At 41.4% G+C, this 20428-nt stretch overlaps 1 protein-coding gene across 2 annotated transcripts in view; it reads left to right on the forward strand.

The window, feature by feature from the left end:
* MAP3K5 (mitogen-activated protein kinase kinase kinase 5) overlaps window positions 1-20428 on the forward strand; it is a 222179-nt gene that overhangs the window by 146428 nt on the left and 55323 nt on the right. For both annotated transcript variants that reach the window (XM_077486787.1, XM_077486786.1), the window contains exons 12-15: window positions 164-213; window positions 8095-8190; window positions 11727-11808; window positions 17617-17750. In XM_077486787.1, coding sequence (XP_077342913.1) covers window positions 164-213; window positions 8095-8190; window positions 11727-11808; window positions 17617-17750 — 362 coding nt within the window. The remainder of the gene's footprint in view (window positions 1-163; window positions 214-8094; window positions 8191-11726; window positions 11809-17616; window positions 17751-20428) is intronic.

Consider the following 20428-nt stretch of genomic DNA (forward strand, 5'->3'; position numbering starts at 1 on the left):
AAAAGAAAGAAAATAGGAGAGTTTTGATTACAGCAGTAATGGTAGATGATTTGTATTTTACTCCTGTATTAGGGCTAGTTTTAAAAGCTGTGTATTTGATTGATTAATTAGGATATTGTGATGTTTCACTGAATTTACCTCTCTTTTTTTCTGCATGTTTCAGAAAGGAATTCATGAGTGGAATTTCAGTGCATCCTCCATAAGAGGAGTAAGGCAAGTTGTGAATATTATATGTTCTTTTTCTGTTTTATGTATTTTTAAATGAAAGAAACCTATACAGAGGAAGTATAGAGGCTGTCAATGGCACCAGCGCTTTCTGAATCGTCCTGTAAAGATTAAGGAGATCAAAAACTCTTGGCTTTTGTCATTTTCATGCTTTCAAAAAGAAAAGTTGATGTCAGACACTATCAAGCTATTATTATTGACTTTCTTATATGAATTCTATCATTGTTACGTATTTATATACCTTGTATTCTAACAATAATAAAAAAAATGATACAATCTACACGAATCAACTACCTCATTTAAAGTCCCAACCTCCTGTTTTGATTTATTAGTATTTTTGAAGGAGTGCCCCATATTTCTTTCTATACAGGTTTCATTTTTGCTGGGTTCACACTTAAGCGAATTGGATGCGGCTTTCTCTGCATCCAATTTGCATGACAGGAGATTGTGGCCGTCTCTCAATGGAGCCGGTTCACATATCTCCAGAGAGGCTGCGAAGTGCATTGCACAGGAGTCCAGTTCGTCTTTGGCTCCATTGTAGGTCCGAATTCAGGCAAACATTTGGGCCTGATTCGTCCCCGAAACTGAGAACATGGATGCACTGGACCCCTGCTGCTAGCCACACCTGGCATAAGTGTGAACCCAGCCTCAATAAAGTGGTAGAAGAACCAATCAAATTTCATTTTTTAGTAGCTCAGCATAGCTATGTGTGTAACAAAATGTTCTGATTGGTTACTATGGTTCAAATTTTATATTGTATTTGATTTGCATTCTGGCTAAATAGAGAAGAGAAGAGAGAGATCAACTAATTTACATTATTAACCACTTACAGACCGGACCATTTTGCTGGTCAAAGACCAGACCACTTTTTGCGATTCGGCACTGCGTCGTTTTAACTGACCATTGCGCGGTCGTGTGACGTGGCTCCCAAACAAAATTTTTTTTCCCACAAATAGAGCTTTCTTTTGGTGGTATTTGATCACCTCTGCAGTTTTTATTTTTTGCGCTATAAACAAAAATAGAGCGACAATTTTGAAAAAAACACATTATTTTTTACTTTATGCTATAATAAATATCCCCAAAAATATATAAAAAAACATTTTTTTCCCTCAGTTTAGACCGATACGTATTCTTCTACATATGTTTGGTAAAAAAAAACGCAATAAGCGATTATTGATTGGTTTGCGCAAAAGTTATAGCGTTTACAAAATAGGGGATAGTTTTATGGCATTTTTATTAATATATTTTTTTTTACTAGTAATGGCGGCGATCAGCGATTTTTATTGTGACTGCGACATTATGGCGGACATATCGGACATTTTTGACACATTTTTGGGACCATTGTTATTTATACCGCAATCACTGCTATATAAAAGCAGTGATTCCTGTGTAAATGACACTGGCAGTGAAGGGGTTAACCAGTGGGTGGCAGTGTAGGGGTTAAGTGTTCCTAGGGGTGTGTTACTAACTGTTGGGGGCTGGGCTTTAATTTAGTGAACACTGATCTCTGCTCCAATCACATGGAGCAGAGATCAGCGTCACTAGTTGCTAGGCAGAATAGAGAAATGCTGTTTACAACGGAATTTCTTCATTCGGCCGCTCCGTAAGACGATCGCGGGTATGCCTGCGGCGATCGAGTCCACGGGTCCCGCGACCGGACTCACGGGGGTCCCGACCAGCGCAGGAGCGCGCCGGCGGCGGCACGCTCCCGATGGCAGGGCGGCAAATTTAAAGGGACGTACAGGTACGCCCATTTGCCTGCCCGTGCCATTCTGCCGACGTACATCGGCGTGCACTGGTCGGCAACTGGTTAATATACAAAAAGCCAAAAATATTTGTGGAAAAACACAATTTTGATAAATCAGCTGTGATTACTAAGAGATTTTGCATCCTAAGCTTCAGGCACATTGGTCGTCTTTGTATCTCTCCTAGACGTATTTACGAAAGGCAAATCCACTTTGCACTGCAAGTGCACTTGGAAGTGCAGTCGCTCTAAATCGAAGGGGTAGTTCTGAAATTAGAGGAAGCTCTGCTGATTTTATCATCCAATCATGTGCAAGCTAAAATGTTGTTTTTTTTTTTTTTTCTTGCATGTCGGATCTACAGTGACTTTACTTCCAAGTGGATTTTCCTTTAGTAAATAACCCCCAAAGTGTGTAAGACATTTAGGCACATTTAGCTGCATCAAGAATTTGGGCGTTAATTTGTTTTATTGGTCAGAATAATAATTTATTCTGGCCACCTAGCTGAAACGCTGAACACACCTAGCGTTAATGAGCGTTTAGATGCGTTTAGAAGCTTTAGCCCAGGTTCTCACTGAGCTGCGGGAATGTAGCCGTGTGCTGAACTCACAGGATTTTACTCCCGCATGCCAGTCCTGATATCAGCAGCGATTTCACAGACATCTGTGCGGATTTCTGCACAGGTGTCAATAGAAATCGCAAGCTGAAATCGCAAAAAATTAGTACAGAAACAAATTTTTGAAACTGGTGTGGCACCGCAAATGCGGTATCACACTGATTAGGACAGTGCTATTGCCGCTGATTTGACATCCGATTTGACAAGTCAAATCACATGTCAAATCACACCAGTGTGAACCAGGGCTGAAGCTTCGAGGTAGTGCAAGTACCAGAATTTATCTTGATATCATACACTTGTGATATGTTGTATAGCAAGATTGAGACACAAAAAGGGAGAGGCAACACTTAGCCCTTGTACACACGGTCGGAGAATCCATCGGAATGTGTCCTATTGGACCGCGTCGTCGGTTAATCCGACTGTGTGTGGTATGCATCGGACTGATTCCGTCTGAATATCCGTCGGACCAAATTTCCCAACATGTTGGAAATATTTCCCGACCAACTGGTTCGATTGGACATACTCTGATCATGTGTAGAGAATTTTGATCGGACCAAGTGCCACGCATGCTCAGATCAAATTCCTACATCAAAGCTATTGGCTACTAACCTGAACGTAGTCCCATCGTAACGAAATTACGCCATCACGTTCTGAATGATCGGATTTTTCGACAACTTAGTCCGACCGTGTGTATGCAACAGTTTCGGATAAGATCAGACGGACAAAAATCCGACGGATTTGGTTGTCGAAATCTCCGACCGTGTGTACAGGGGCTTAGAATCCATCAGTGCACATGTACTGATTAGGAACATGCTAACTAGAGAAGAGAACAGAGCAATGACTTCATGAAGCTGTTTCTTCATTATCCTGTGAGCACATTGGTATGTGTTTTTGTCTAGAAGGAGTGCTTGGATCACACGGTTGGCTAAACAGTTTTACAAACCCTTGTCAAAGAAAACAAAACCCATAAATGTATTTAAGCTGTGTATGAGCTGCTTGTGTAGAGTTAGCTACTAGAGCCCAGTTAGATGCAATCATTCCTTTCTATATGTTTCTGTTGTATACACAGTGGGTGTCACGGGCTGTAGAAGTATCTGATATATCCCAGCATGTTTTTTTGTTAAATCAACATCTTCATCTGTTCTGAGCAAACACTTTCAAGCCTAACCTGAAAGATAAACAATATCACATTTTTTTTCAGTTTGGCCATAGCATGGGATAATTATTGTGTACTATACATGATTATGTTGTAGAGAGGCAAAGCCTTTGCAAGTGTTTTAGACAGCACATACGCTATGTATTTTTATAGACACATATAGCGCAGCTCTGGAGCGAGACTGCTTTGTCTACCCCCATAGCAAGCTCCTTGCTATGGGGGCAGACACAGTAGAGGAGGAGCCAAGATTGCCAGAGGGGACACCAGAAGATGAGGTTCAAGGCTGCTGTGTGCAAAACCATTGCACAGAGCAGATAAGTATAAAGTGTTTGTTATTTTAATCTCTAAAAAATTTACTTTAGCGATGCTTGAATTTTCCATTCTGGCTGGAGTGTACCTTTAACCTAGTGGTGTATCATCCATGGGTGCAGGATGTTCACTGGACACGGGCCCCAGAGGTGGAGACCCACTGTGGTCTGACCCACAATGCACCCATGGATGATGAAGTTTGACAGTCAGGGGTGATCAGTGCAAGGGGGTGGGCAGTTACAAGCACCAATCTCCCTGTGTGGCTTTCAATTCTGCAACTAAAAGCCGCTTCTCCTCTTCTCCCTCAGTTGCTCCATTAAAAGCCACACAGGGGGGATCGGTGCTTGTAACTGCCCCCCCCCACTACTGCACTGACCATCCATGACTGCCCATCGCATTTCCTTTCCTCTCTGGGCCCCCCTGCCTGCTCCTCTGGCCCACCCTCTGTGCTCATCCAGCTCCCCTGCCTGCTCCTCTGGCTCCCTCTACGTTCTCCTCGCCCTCGCTTGTCTTGGATCTGTCAAAGTGGAGGAAGAAGCCTGTTATTTACAGGCCCCTTCCTTTTTTGAATGAACCTTTTCTTAATCACTGACTGTCCATTCATAACGGAAACATCATAAACTTTGCGTCAGTTTATGAATGAACAGGAGCCTCTGTCTCTGTTCATTCATCTTCAGTGCAACTGTGGCTGCAGAGAAATGGACTGGGGAATCTCTGTCCTTAATCCCTTTCTCTTTCTTATTGTAAAGATGCTGGGGTCTGTTGAGACCCCTGATATCTCAGCAAAGCAGGGCTGATAAAAAAAAAATTGTAATAAATATTAAAAAATAAAATTGTAAAAAAATTAAATTGTAAAAAAAAATTACTGACACCATCCACCATGGTGAAAAATTTATTTGTAAAGAATAATTAAAAAATAAATTGTACAAAAATAATAAAAATAAAAGCGCACTGACCTCGTTAACTGCTCTACTGAAACGGACTACTGCCCCATCTCCTCAAAAAAGAATTGTGAAGAAAAAATAATTGTTTCACAAATGTACGGTCATTGAAATGGCAAGAAGCTGTCAAATTTAGCAGTGATAGTAATGCTACCTCAATAGATTATAGACAGTGCTGAGAACCCCCCCCCCCCCCCCCCCCCCATATTAGTTACTCTGCTGGTCAAATTTTCTTAACCTATAACGTTAAGGTGACAATACACTAGTAGAATTTTGCTCAAATTTTTTTATTTTAAGAATGTTTGTTCGATTTTCTAATGGTTAGTGAGGTCAAGTCAACATTAATTTTTGACTATGGTGACATTTAAAGGAGCAGGATGGAAAATTGTTCTGGAACAAATAATTTGCTAAATTTATATGTTGTTTTCATTCAGGTAATTACATTCATTCCAAAATCGACTTTTAAAGGCAAACAACATTTTAAAGTACTTTCCAACAACATTCATTCAGTCATCGTATGTGCAAAGAATTTTTGTACGAATGTTCGTACAAATATTCATACTGGTGTATAGCCAGTTTTAGGCTATTTTCTCTATTGGTGAATGTTCTTATAGTCCACTCCAATAGTTAAATGATGTAATGGCTATTTTTCTCTTAGGATTGACCATTATTGAATGTTACAACATTCCCTAACATTCAATCCTACAAATAGGCAGCAGTTAGAATCTGATATTACAAACATTACTGATATTATTTGTTACTTTTGCAAGAATGATGAGACATTTGCAATTTTTATAAACAGACCACTTGGTGTATCCAGGTGAATTATACCTTGTTTTGTTTAGGTGGTATATGTAATTATCTCTCTCTCTGTAGACTAGTTCCCCATCAGGTCTGTTTCATTTTTGATTGACAGTGCACGGCAGTGGGCAGATTTGAAAGCCCAATCGGCAGCCAGATGGACATAATCGTAAACTATACTCTCAGCTTCCCATCAGGCCTGTTTAACTTTTGGTTCACAGTGGGTGGATTTTAAAGCCACTATTGGAGTGGATTCAGCCACTGCCATGTGCTGCCAATCAACAGCCAGGTGGACCTGATAAAAAAACTAGCCTCTCAGTTCCCATCAGGTTCAGTTTACCCCTATTAGAAAAACTCCTTGGCCATGTGACCAGGGAAGCTGGGGAGGGAGGTAGCATCCTAAGAAACTTTGGTGCCAGGCTCTGACCAATTCCTGTACCTCTCTGTGACAAGTACATGAATCGGCTGCAAGAATCAACATTCGGTGCAAGGCCCAATGGAATTCTGAAAAGGTGTCTATGACACCCTTTATGAATTCCCCTCACTGTCTAAAGATTGGATTATTATAATAATAAACTTTATTTTATATAGCCTTTAAAAGTAGCATCTCAAAGCACTTGACAAGAAATATACAGGATAAAATAAAGGGAAAAAGATACTAGTACGAGAAAGCTTGTCTAAAGAAAAACATTTTTAGATTGGCTTGAATGAATTTAGAGAAGATGACTCTCTGATGTTCTTGGAAGTGAATTTCAGAGTTTTGGGGCATAAGTGTAAGTGAGTGGAGGGGACACACAAAAGACCACAATTTAAGGAGGCTACGGGGGGGGGGTTATGTTTATAAAAGTTCAGAGAGATAATGGGTGCTATAACGTGGCAAGCCATGAAGAGCCTTATAGATGAGCAAGAGGATCTTAAAGTCTTTGTGAAACTTGACAGGTAGCCAGTGCAATGACTCCAGGATAGGGGTAATATGATAACTTGTATCAAACCTAGTGAGGAATCTGGCTGCAGAGTTGTGTACATATTGTAGTCAATTAATAGTGGATTTAGGTACACCAGCGTGTAGAGTATTGCAGTAGTCAAGTCGGGAGAACACAAATGTATGGATCAGCCTTTCAGGTACAGTGTATGATAGCATAGGACGCAGCTGAGCAATGTGTGGGAAAAAGATGTTCTGACAACAATTTGTACATGTGGGTCAAAAGTTAAACTAGCATTAAATATCACCCCTAGATTTTTTATTTTAGACTGAGGCTCAAGTACAGTGACATCTAAAGATAAGCTATTAGGACTGGCCTTACATAATTGATGGGGGTGCCAATAAGCATGTCTTCAGTGTTCTCACAGTTTAATTGAAGGAAATTGTGGGCTATCAAAGTTTTAATATTACGAATACAGTTAGAGCCGGTTCACACTGGGGCGACTTGTCAGGTGACTTAACCGCCTGACAAGTCGCGTCCCATTGAGTACAATGGAACCGTTCTAATCTGAGTGACTCAAGTTTCTCCGCCTTAGAAAAAGGTTCCTGTATGACTTTGGGGGTGACTTGAGGTGACTTGCATTGACTTCTACAAAGAAGTCATTTTGCAAGTCGCCGCTGCTGACTTGTCCAGATCGCCTGAGGCAGTCGCTCTGCAAGTCGCGCTGCCTCAGTGTGAACCGGCACTTAGGAGAGAAGCAGCCAAAGTAGAATCCGGTTTAGTGTGGATATATATCTGAGTGTCGTTAGCATAAAAGTGATAATTGAGCCCATGTGATCTAAGCAGTTTGGCTAAGTGGAAACATGTAAATGCCAAAAAGTAAGGGACCCAAGATTGAGCCGTGAGGAACATTAAACTTGATTGGACCAACTTCAGACTGGAATCCGCCAAGAGAAACAAAGTGACAGCGATCGGTAATTTGAGAAAATTTCAGAGCCAATTCTGAGACTCCAAATATGGCTTAATTTACTAAGAGTACAATCAATTCACATGTAATAAGTGCAATTTTTGTTTGCTTTGAACAGTGTATATGCACTTTACTAAGTAATTGATAGGAAATAAGGTGCACGTGTTTACTTTACATAGCCAGTTTTGTCTCAGGGAAATAAAAAACAATATTTTTCTAGCACTGGATCAGTTAATTGGAGTGAGCAGAGCTCATTTTACTTTCTAAGCTTACTGAACACTCGCTTTGCTAAATGAACAGCATCTTTTCCTTTCATTGTAAAAAGAGTGTTTGCCTCATAATGGATTTTCTTTTGTAAGTACGGTAAGTAACTCATCTAAATAAAGTATTGACTATATTTTCTGTTTATTGCAGCATTTCAAAGTTTGAAGAAAGGTGCTGTTTTCTGTATGTCCTACACAATTCAGAGGATTTCCAGATCTACTTCTGCACAGAGTTTCATTGTAAAAAGTATGTATATTTATGCAAACCATGAGGAACCATCTGTGTATTCAGTGAGTTATCTTGGCTTTTCAAGGAGGAAAATGTAACATAACAATTGTAGGATTATATCATGTACAATTTCCCTTTATATTGTGTATTATATTTTTCTTTTATAAAGGTTCCTTAGTGTTCACCTCAGAACACACTATGATATACATTAGCATTATTATAATTTAACCACTTCAGCCCCGGAAGATTTAGCTGCTGAATGACCAGGCCATTTTTTGCGATACGTCGCTTTAACTGACAATTGCGTGGTCGTGCGACGCTGCACCCAAACAAAATTGACGTCCTTTTTTTCCCACAAATAGATCTTTCTTTTGGTGGTATTTGATCAACTCTGCGTTTTTTTTCCAGATATAAACAAAAAGAGCGACAATTTTGAAAAAAACAATATTTTGTACGTTTTGCTATAATAAATATCCCCATTTTTTTATTTAAAAAGCAATTTTTTTCTCAGTTTAGACCGATATGTATTCTTCTACATATTTTTGGTAAAAAAAAATTGCAATAAGCCTATATTGATTGGTTTTGCACAAAAGTTATAGCATCTACAAAATAGGGGAAAAAATTATAGCATTTATTTTATTTATTTTTACTAATAATGGTGGCGGTCTGCGATTTTTATCGGGACTGCGACATTATGGCAGACACATTGGACACTTTTGACACATTTTTGGGACCATTGGCGTTTAAACAGCAATCAGTGCTATAAAAATGCACTGATTACTGTAAAAATGTCACCGGCATGGAAGGGGTTAACACTACGGGGCGATCAAGGGGTTAACTGTATTCCCTGCTATGTGTTTCTAACTGTAGGGGGAGGGGACTGACTAGAGGAAGTGATGGATTGTGGTTCCTAGTTATTAGGAACACACGATCTGTCACTCCTCTCAGAACAGAACAGGGATTTGTGTGTTTACACACACGCTTCCCTGTTCTGCCTCTCATGCTCGTGATAGCTCATGGCCGGCGGTCATTGTGACCATCGGCCACGAGCATCGGCGCTCCCACTGTGCAGCGGGCATGTGCGCATGCCTGCTATTCCGATCCCGCGAGTTGACGTATAGCCACGATGGTTCGCGGGATTGTGCCAACCTGCCGCAGAAATATGATGACGGCTGGTCGGCAAGCGGTTAATGACCACATCAATACTTATATTCAAGACAGCTGGGTCCCAGAGATAATGATCAAATCATCAAATCAAAAAGGTGTGCAAAGTTATAGTTTTTTTTCTTTTAAAATCAGCCACAACCTGAGTAGATAGGTCTGTGTCCTGTCAGAATGCTGCAGAGTCGGTCCTTTGTTCTCTTTGGAGAAGCAGTGGTCTCTTTGCAGAGGTCCGACATGCTTTTTGCTGAGTCACAGCCAGAGCTTTCCAATAATCAGGAAGTAGGGGGCATATCAGGCCTCTGCAATGAGACTGCTGCTTTCACACGGAGAGTACGGGGCTGCAGCTGCAGCTGCTGGAAGAAAACAGGCTTTGATTTCTTTTTAACAAAAACAAACTATAACACATTGAACCCCATTTGTTTTGATACACATGGAATGTGTTTAGCTGTTCAAATGTAAAATGAATTGGTAATTTAACCACTTGCTTACTGGGCACTTAAACCCCCTTCCTGCCCAGGCCAATTTTCAGCTTTCAGTGCTGTTGCATGGTCATGCTACAGTTTACCCAAATTCAATTTTTATCTTTTTTTTTTCACACAAATAGAGATTTCTTTTGGTCGTATTTAATCACTGCTGGGTTTTTATTTTTTGCTAAACAAACAAAAAAAGACTGAAATTTTTGAGAAAAACAAACAAACTGTTTTTATAGTTTGTTATAAAATTTTGCAAATAGGTAATTTTTCTCCTTCATTGATGTGCCCTCATGGGGCTGCACTGATGGGCACTGATAGTCGGCACTGATGAGGTGGCATTGGTGGGCACTGATCAAGAGACACTGATGAGACTGCACTAATAGGTGTCACTGATGGGCACTGATAGGCACCGATAGGTGGCACTGATGGGCACCGATAGGAGACACTGATAGGCAACACTGATTGGTGGCACTCATGGGCACTGATTAGCAGCACTGATGGGCACTGGTAGGCTTTGATAGGTGGCACTGGTGGGCACTTAAGAGGTGGCAGTGGCTCTCCGTGTATGAGACCGATGTCCCATTTACACAAGCCAGTAATCGGCTTTTTTTTCTCCTCACACTGTCAGCGTGACGAAAAAAAATCTGATTACTGGCTTCTGTCTACATCACGTGATCAGCTATCATTTACCGGGATCTCATAGACTTGCTCGATCACAGAGTGTGCCACCCATGCCCCGCAGGGGGCGCTCAGGCAGCACATGCTCTGGAGGACATACATGGACACCCTACCGGTAATTTTGCGCTGTAGCTGTCTTTCGGCTATAGTGCAGACAAGAAGGGGTTAAACAAAACAGGAAATAGGTCCTGCTATGTAGGGATTTTTCTTAGACCCCACTACCTATTTTAGTCCTACATTATATTCATGTGCACGTTTATCCTTATTACTTTTATAATACTGAAGTGCACTTAATTATCCTTATGTGTGAACCACAAAATAATCAAAGTAGAATTAAGAGTCTTTACCAGCGGCGGGACAAGGTCATCCAGCGCCCAGGGCAAAGATGCCAAACTGCGCCCCCCTTTCCCTTAGGGTTAGGGTCAGGGTGCCCCCTACCCCTGCAATAAACCATTGCGCCAGGGGAAGCCTCCGCTCCTGCCCACCCCTTGTCCCGGCCCTGGTCTTTACACTTCTTGCCACTGCATAACTCCTTTTGACTTTTGTGACTGTTACCTGACTGTTTAATCTGTTTTGTTGGTCCATAAGTCATAATTCAAAAAAGCTCTGACTTTATTAAAACAACCTGAAATAATTTTATAATGGTTTTATAAAGTAGGCTTTATCTGTGCTAGAAACAAGTACCTCTGGATGCAAAGTTAGGTCAGCCACAGATGGAGGAGTCAGCCGAGATTTGACTCATTATTGGGCAGGCTGAATGTACCAAACTGATCAATTGGTCAGCTTGGGTACAACCAGTCTGCCGGATTCACTTGTGATTATCGCTAGCGGCTGCTCTCCCAGTGGGGGTGACTTCCCCCACCCCCCGCTGGGAGCAGACAATGGCTCGGCAAGAGGTTAGCACTGTCTGTGTTTATGGGAGAATCATGCAATTTTCTTTCCTGCAACCTGTGGTTGCAAGAAAGAAATTTTGCACTGTCTATGACCTGCCTTAGATGCCAGCTATGAAATAATAACTTGCATGGTCCCTGCTTTGTGTACGTGTGATAGCATATAAAGCAACACTTTACTCCATTATTTTTAGTACTGCTATACTGTAGGTATTTTCAGTTGTACAAGATTTTCAATAATGTAATGAATAACTTTATTCTCCAATAGAAATAATGCATTGATCTGTGGTTACACCTTTTTGAATTTTTAATTTTCTTGGTTATACAATCTTTATTTCTTTTGTTGCAGATTTTTTGATATGGTTAACAGTATTACTGAAGAAAGGGGAAAAAACACAGATGATGTGGATTTTGATGGCGATTCCCTTGAAGTAAATATGACACTTTTCCTTCACTTAGGCTATAACTATTGGTTGTTTAATCATTATTTAAAGTGGTTGTAAGCCCTTACATATACCCAGTGAAGGGATCATCCTCGTGTGATACACGAGATGAAACAAATCCTTCTACATAAGTTGTATCAGTCTATCTGCAGTCTTCTCCGCTCTACATCTGTTCAAAGTCCTGAATGTATAAGCTTGTCTAATACCCCTTTCACACTGAGGCATTTTTTAGGCACTTTTTGGCTAAAAGAATAGCGTCTGTAAAGCGCCTGAAAAATGGCTTCCTTGCAGTCTCAGTGTGAAAGCCCTCAGGCTTTCACACCGAGGCGATGCTCTGGCAGGACGTTAGAAAAACTCCTACAAGCAGCATCTTTAGAGCGGTGAAGGAGTGGTCCTAAACTGCCCCTGCCCATTGAAATTAATGGTCAGCGCCTCCGCCGCCGTCCTTTTTTCGCCCGCTAGTGGGGATTAAAAGTGCCCCACTAGCGGCTGAAAACCTCCACAAAAATTACAGTAAAGCGCCGCTAAAAATAGTGGAGCTTTACCGCCGATGCCCCAGTGTGAAAGCAGCCTAATGCCCCGTACACACGATCTGAATTTCCGACAACAAAACCGTGGATTTTCTTCCGAAGAATGTCGGCTCAAACTTGTCTTGCATAGACACGGTCACACAAATGTTGTTGGAAATTCCGAACAGGAGAACGCGGTGACGTACAAGACATACGACGAGCCAAGAAAAAGGAAGTTCAATAGCCAGTGCGGCTCCTTCTGCTTGATTCTGAGCATGCGTGAGCTTTTGTGTGACAGACTTGTGTACACACGATCAGAATTTCCGACAACAAGTGAAGTTGGTGGAAAGTTTGAGAACCTGTTCTCAAACATTGGTGTGCGGAAATTCCGACAGCAAATATTCGATGGAGCATACACCAGTCGGACTTTCCGTTAACAAGCTCACATCCAACATTTCCCATCGGAAAGTCCGACCATGTGTACGCGGCATTAGAGTTCAAAAAATCGGGAGTGAAGAGATGAAGTTGCACTCTTCAGAGCTTAGGGAGGAGAGGTCTTCTTGCTGATTGGAGGGAAGGGACCCCCCCCCCTCCCCTTCACACAGCACACAGGAACAGAGCTGAGACTGTCAGTCAGCTGAAACCCCCTCCCCTGTCACTATTTTTCTTTTGGTGTCAGGAAAATTGTCAGAAGCAATGCATGCTGATAACAGAGGAACAAAGTAGCAGACGGGAACAATACTTAGTGCTCTTAATTGAGATAAGTACACACTATAGAGATGTGCTTTGTTCATATTTCATGTCTGAGGTTTACAACTACTTTGTGTTCTAAGTATTTATTTTTCGAATGGGTATCATTCCTGTATGTCTTCTAATTTACAGTTAACATCATCACTTCAATGGGTTATAATAATCCCTGACTAAAATATTTCCAGCTGTAATAAATAATGTTCCCTTATCTGAACTATATTTCAGGGGATGCAGTACAAGTTTAATTTTGGGTAGAATGGATAAAGGTTAGAGACACTGTCAGGTTTTTATTCTAAGCACTGATTAGGAGGGTTCAACAGAGCTATGTCCATCAGAGCCATTGAAAAGTTTTATATCCTCCTTCTGACATTTTAAGATTAACCACTTCAGCCCCAGAAGATTTGCCCCCTTAATGACCAGGCCATTTTTTGCGATTCAGCACTGTGTCGTTTTAACAATTTCGCGGGTGTGAGACTTTGTACAAAAACAAAATAGATGTCCTTTTTTTACACACAATTAGAGCTTTCTTTAGGTGACAATTCATCACCTCTGTGATTTTTATTTTTTGTGCTATAAACAAAAATAAAATTTTTTAAAAAAAATAAATAAAAATGTTTTACTTTTTGCTATAATAGCCCCAAAACATTTAAAAAAAAACAAATTTCTTCCTCAGTTTAGGCCAATATGTATACTTTTTGTTAAAAAAAAAATCACAATAAGGGTATAGTGATTGGTCTGCGCAAAAGTTATAATGTCTACAAAATAGGGGCTATATTTATGGCATTTATTATTTTATTTTTATTTTTTACTAGTAATGGTGATTTTTATTAGGACTGAGACATTGCGGGGGACAGATCAGACACCTTTGACACTTTTTTGTGACATTTATATAGCGATCAATACTATTAAAATGCAATGATTATTGTATATATGACACTGGCAGGGAAGGAGTTAACAGTAGGGGGTGATCAAGGGATTAACTGTGTGTCCTAGGAAGTGATTCTAACTGTGGGGTGGATGGGACTGCCTGGGTGAGGAGCCTGATATTTGATCATACTTAGTATGAACAAGGAGTCACACGATCGCAGGAAGACGCTGTGTTAGCAGTACAGAAAAGCTTAATTATGATATAACACAGACACAGGAGGAATTATTCTTCTAATACAGAGAGGATGGGAGCTTTTAATGTTAGGTATGAAAGCAGCAGGAACGGGAAAGGTGGGGGGAGCTAACATGAGCAGACAGTAAGGGAGGGGAGGACAGAGATGATAGATGAGAGGACACAGGAGACAGCCCTGATGTATCAGCAGCCCTGATATATCGTGGTCAGCACACAGGGGAAGGACATAGCCAGGCAGGATCAGACAGGTATTACAGGTGATAAAGGGGGCCAAATGATAGAGCACAAGCGCTGTGCTGTATAACATGCTTTGAGAGAACAAGATCTGTTTTTTTGTTTTGTTTTGTTTTTTGGGTTAACAAATGCTTTAAATAAACTCTTCATGGTCTCTTAACTTAATTGATCTGATGCCCCTATTTATTCCTATATCTATGTCTGTGAATTGCTAACTAATGCCATTGTACCTTCAATACAGTTTATAGCTTGACTGTGAAATGCAGGGCCATCTCTAATATTGATTGGACCCTGGGCAAAACTTTTCTTGAAACCCCCCCCCCCCCCAGCAGTTTTGCTCTTCGCTTGCTCTTAGACATACATTAAATAGCAGCTAGACTCAAAATCAGTGTACTGAATCAGATAAGGCAGCTATTGCGATTGATTGCCAGAGCTTAAAGTGTATCATTACAGCTCACTGACTGGTTGCTAGAGGTTACAGCACATGATTTCTGCTTGTTGATTGGTTGCTAGAGATTAATGTGGATATGACCTCAGGGGGGCATGATATACGTATCAATGCCACCGGCCGCCCCTATTTACATATGAATGCCAGTAATTTACATGTAAACACAGGGTCTGCAGGTGAGTCATCTTTACACAACAATAGGGCAGAGCTGGGCAGAATTAGTAGCAGCAATTCACACTGAGAAATTGGGACACAACACAGGACTAAAACCTCAAGGGACGAGGGAATTTAAACCAGGATAGTTGGCAAGTATGAGGCAGCTGCTTTGGGCCCCACAACAATGACAGGGCCCAGGGCAGCTGCCCCTTTTGCCCTGCCTTAAAAACGGCCCTGTGAAATGGACCTACATTTGGAATCTCCAAGTCTCCACTCTGTCCAAAACTAAAAAAAGGAAACATTTACCTGGAGTTTACCATCATGTTGCTATCTTGGCAAATATAGATTTTGATTATTATTCATGGCATGATGAAAATGACATGATCATGCACCATAGTACCATCACAGTAACTGCATTTCCATTCATTTTTTTATCCTGTAATTTGATGTGGTAAAGTAATGCAAAATGTTATGGTTTGCAGTCAACTATTGCAATTGTTGTGCTGCTTATTCCTTTTTTTTTCCTTACTCCTTTTTACTCCTAAAGTGTAACTTCGCCTTTTCAACAAATTTGATATTTTAAGCTAGAGTAGTAAAATAAAACATGTTACCATGTTTTGTTAAAAGAGAAGTATGACCAAAGCTTGTTCGATCATATTTCTCTTGTGGGTCACAGGAGTGCAATTACTTTTGCACTTCAATAACCCAGAATCAGCCGACAGTGGGTTAAAGCCTGCTGTTGGCTGATGTCACAGAGCCACTCCAGTCTCTTGATGTATCCTGACAATAATGCCGGGATCCACATAAATGTCTGACCGGCAGTTGGCTCAGCCTCTTAGCGTGCCACTGAGAACCTGAGCCAGCCACTCCTGCCCCCTCCACAGCTCAGCGCTCCAGTGAGACTTAAAGGGGCAGAGCAGAGAGCAGTGACTGACAGAAGACTGAGAACTGAGCGATCCGCAGTCAAGTGATTGCTCAATTCTCGGGCTTGGACCTCTCGGGGACAGCTGCAGCATCAGTTCAATGCTGCAGCCATATAGGTGTGTATGAATGTTTTTTTATTCTTGCACTTCTCCTTTAAGTATCCATTGTGTTCAAGTTAAAATGTTCACATTTTGCTTGACATCATCAACAAATGGTAAACAATTGTCCACCGTTTACTGTGGAATAGTTACACAGATATGGCAGTACAGTCTTTCTACCTTAAACATATGGAAAAAAGGTAAATGTAAACATTCTCAACTGGACAAAGACCATCTACAAGAACAGTGAAGCAAAAAAGTTAAAGCGCATTTAAAGTCTTAAGCAGCCCATAAATAAGTAACATGTTATCGTTCAACCATCAGGTTGAATGAAAGAAAACCTGACTCAATTCCCCCAACCAAACACTTGATATGGATGGAGGAATCCTTCCCACTGAGCTATGGTATTTTGACAACAGGGAGACTTCCCCGCCATCAGAATACACTACCGTCGGCTATAGCTTATGGCACTGATTGAGCAGGGAAAACCCGACATGGTGGTTGCACAGACAACTTCCCTGCCCTACCCATACATCTCCATGATTCCTGCTGAACCAGCTGAATATCGGTCTATGTATGGCCAGATTTAGACTAGTTTATCTATTCATAGTCCTGAACCCTTGTATGTTATGATATGTAACTGGTTCCTATTCAGGAATGCCATAATATAAAAAAAATGTCCTCAGTGAAAATGATGCATGCTCCCCTCCTCCGCTCTATGCCGGCATAACTGAGTAACAGTTCATTTTTCAGTATGTGTCCTCAGAGAGAACTGTATTGCAAAGGAAGAAAGGAGCTTAGGCCAGTTCTTTTATTCAGTGCTGATTACTAAGAACGTGGCCTGTCTCTGAGGCCTATTAGGCTGCAAAGCCATGTTTAGCTACCCTGCATATCTGCTGTGAAAGAAAAGTGGAGGCTATAAAAATAGGGTTTGTTAGTACTATATCTGAATGACTGTGTATCTTTTTTGTGACCTCGTTTTTTTTTAGTTCCATGCACAAAAGTTTTATTTTTCTACTTTGACTTAGAACAGCCATTCTGAACTATTGTTCAGTGGAACCTTAGGATTCCTCCAGATGTTGCTAGGGGTTCCTTGATGACCTTCCATCTAATGGCATCTGCATAGTTCTAAGGTCAACTGAACTTGGCAGAGCCAGGAATATGATGCCAATGATCTTTTTAGCCATCTTTAAAGGTGGCATTATGACCTCCACTGTAAGGGTGGGCATTCTTACCACTGGCCATCAATGTAAGGGGTGTTTTTCCAATTACTCCTGGTAAAAATGATTTTACTAGGGGTTCCATGAGACCTTTTCCTCTGGGATAAAATGCTTGGGAAAGGCTGACTTACAAACTCAACATAAGAAAAGAAACATGTAAAAGTTGAGTTACATTTGTTTGCCTTTTATTTATATATCTACTCGTCCATCTTTCCATGATAAATTAGTTTTGCATATTGTTTTGAAAAAAAAGCCTGTTTTTTTGTAAATGTGTATAATTACATATGTCATTCTACTTTTGTGATTAAATTAAACAACAATATTATCCTTTGTTTAGTTTGATTATGAATATGATGAAAACGGTGACAGAGTAGTCTTGGGTAAGGGTACCCATGGAGTGGTATATGCTGGACGAGACCTCAGTAACCAAGTGAGAATTGCTATCAAGGAGGTTCCTGAGAGGGACAGCAGGTAAGTTAGTTCACGCCAAAACATTCTACTGTAGAATGATCACTTTGAAAATTAACTGTTGATTAAAGCCACTAAGAGCTGCTGCTAAAAATAAATCAAAATAATTAATTATTAATAACATAGCAGCCTAACCAATATTCAAACGTATTATCATTTGTTGCAGACAAAGACTGCAAAAAAAGCTTATGCAATGTTGTCTACTTCCATCACCTTTATTTTAAAGCATAATTGTACATTTAGCTATATCTTGCTTTCCCAGCATTGAATAGATGTTGTGTAGAGTGGATCTACATTGATATGGACAGGGTTATTAGGAAACTCCAGGTAATGGGATGGTATAAAAAGACAGCTCATATTCATGTATGACTTGAGGAGTTATGTAGTATGTGGGAGTAATGCAGGCTTCTATGAAACACAAGATGTCACTCAAGATACCAAGGTTGTAGGCAACAGGGCACCTCCCCTGGAAGCTCTGTCATCATAGGCCATAGGCTATACACGCTGCTCCATGTGGAATATTATCCTGCCAAAAACTTTTATAGGTTAAAGATAATGTGTGGTTGATATTTGTTTAATTACTTGTAATTTGTACAAAATAAGTGTTTCAAATGTGAGATTATGGGACAGGGGAAGCCTGCATGTTGCTGTACAGAGGTCTTTTAAGCTTGTTCTGCTGTTGAATTAACACTTAAAATGTCCTTGATCTTTCATTTTTGGCCCTATTTCCTTAGTGCTATGTGCGGGAATTGTTTATTAAAATTTTATTTTTAAACTTAGCATTTGCTGTGGTCACCTGGCTACAAAATGGCCCTAAAATACTTCTAATGGCGCGTACACACGTGCGGAATGTCCGACAGAAAAAGACAGACGGAAGCTTTTCATTGTATATTCCGATTGTGTGTATGCCTCATCAGACTTTTTTCTGATGGACCTAGAAATAGAACATGTTCTAAACATTTCCGAAGGAACCAATACCTATCGGGAAAACCGTTCGTCTGTATGCTTTCCGACAGGTGAAAAACGACACATGCTCTAAAGCAAGTACGAGACAGAAGCTATTGGCTACTGGCTATTGAACTTCCTTTTTCTGGTCCCGTCGTACGTGTTGTACGTCATCACATTCTTGACGATCGGACTTTGGTGTGATCGTGTGTACGCAAGACAGTTTCAGCGGAACTCCATCGGAAAAACCTTCAGAGTTTATTCCAACGGGAAAATTGGTCATGTGTACAGGGCATAAAACTATATTTTCATCAAACTGCTAAAGTAGCTTTAGACATAATGCATAGGAGCCAAGGACGATAGAGGATAGAGCCAACGAGGAGTGTAAGGCCGCGTACACACGCGGGGACTGTTCGCCCAACTTTGTCCGTCAAACAGTTTCGGCAAACAGTCCGCTCAAAATTAGCATGGACGGACATGGCCACACACGACGAACGAACAGTTTGCTGAAACCGTGCGCGATGACGTGAACGGCACGTACGACGGGACGAAAAATACGACGTCCTATACACTGCATTATAACTTTCGGCGTGTAAATCCTTTCTGAGCATGCGCGGAACTTAGTTTGACGAACAAGCCTACACACGAGGGGACTGTTCGCTGAAACAAAGTTTCAGCGGACAGTTTTTCGGAATTTCCGAAAAACCTTGTTCAGCGGACTGTTCGCTGAAACTGTCCGCTGAAAGCCCACACACGGGCGGACTGTCCGCCGAAACACTGTTCAGCGGACAAAGTTGGGCGAACAGTCCCCGCGTGTGTACGCGGCCTAAGTCAGATGTGGACAGCCTGTGAAAGAGAGCTGAACCTTGCACACTATGCATAGCCCAGCCCTAAAATCTGCACTATGTACACAGTGCACCCCTGAACTCTGCACTCTGTACACAGTGCACCCCTGAACTCTGCACTCTGTACACAGTGCACCCCTGAACTCTGTACACAGTGCACCCCTGAACTCTGCACTCTGTACACAGTGCACCCCTGAACCCTGCATTCTGTACACAGTGCACCCCTGAACTCTGCACTCTGTACGTAGCACATCCCTGAACTCCATACATAACTCACTCCTAGTATTTATTGCCCCTTTAAGATCCTCCCACTGTTAGTGCAGTTTGGCCACACCCACAGTTCGATGCAGTTTGGTGGTGGGGTGTGGTTGAGTTCCTGCACCTGAGTTCTCTGACAAAAAAAACAAGCCCTGAATCACTTTATATAGTCTTAGGCCGCGTACACACGGGCGGACAGTTCGCCCAACTTAGTTTGTCAAACAATCCGACAAACAGTCCGCTCAAAATTTGCATGAGCGGACTTGACCACACACGATGAACGAACAGTCCGCTGAAAGCGTGCGCGATGACGTGAACGGCACGTACGACGGGACTAGAAAAACTACGTCCTATACACTGCAATGCAACCTTCGGCGTGTAAATCCTTTCTGAGCATGCGCGGAACTTAGTTTGACGAACAAGCCTACACACGAGCGGCCTGTCCGCTCAAACCAAGTTTCAGCGGACTGTCTTACGGGAATTCCGAAAAACTTTGTTCGTCAGACTGTCCGCTGAAACTGTCCGCTGAAGCCCACACACGAGCGGACTGTCCGCTGAAACACTGTTCAGCGGACAAAGTTGGGCGAACAGTCCGCCCGTGTGTACGCGGCCTCACAGATACAACCGACCCTT

The sequence above is a fragment of the Lithobates pipiens genome, unplaced genomic scaffold (genome assembly GCF_037356315.1).
Source record: "Lithobates pipiens isolate NorthernLeopardFrog02 unplaced genomic scaffold, aLitPip1_a1.2 Scaffold_18, whole genome shotgun sequence".
NCBI classification, from domain to species: domain Eukaryota; kingdom Metazoa; phylum Chordata; class Amphibia; order Anura; family Ranidae; genus Lithobates; species Lithobates pipiens.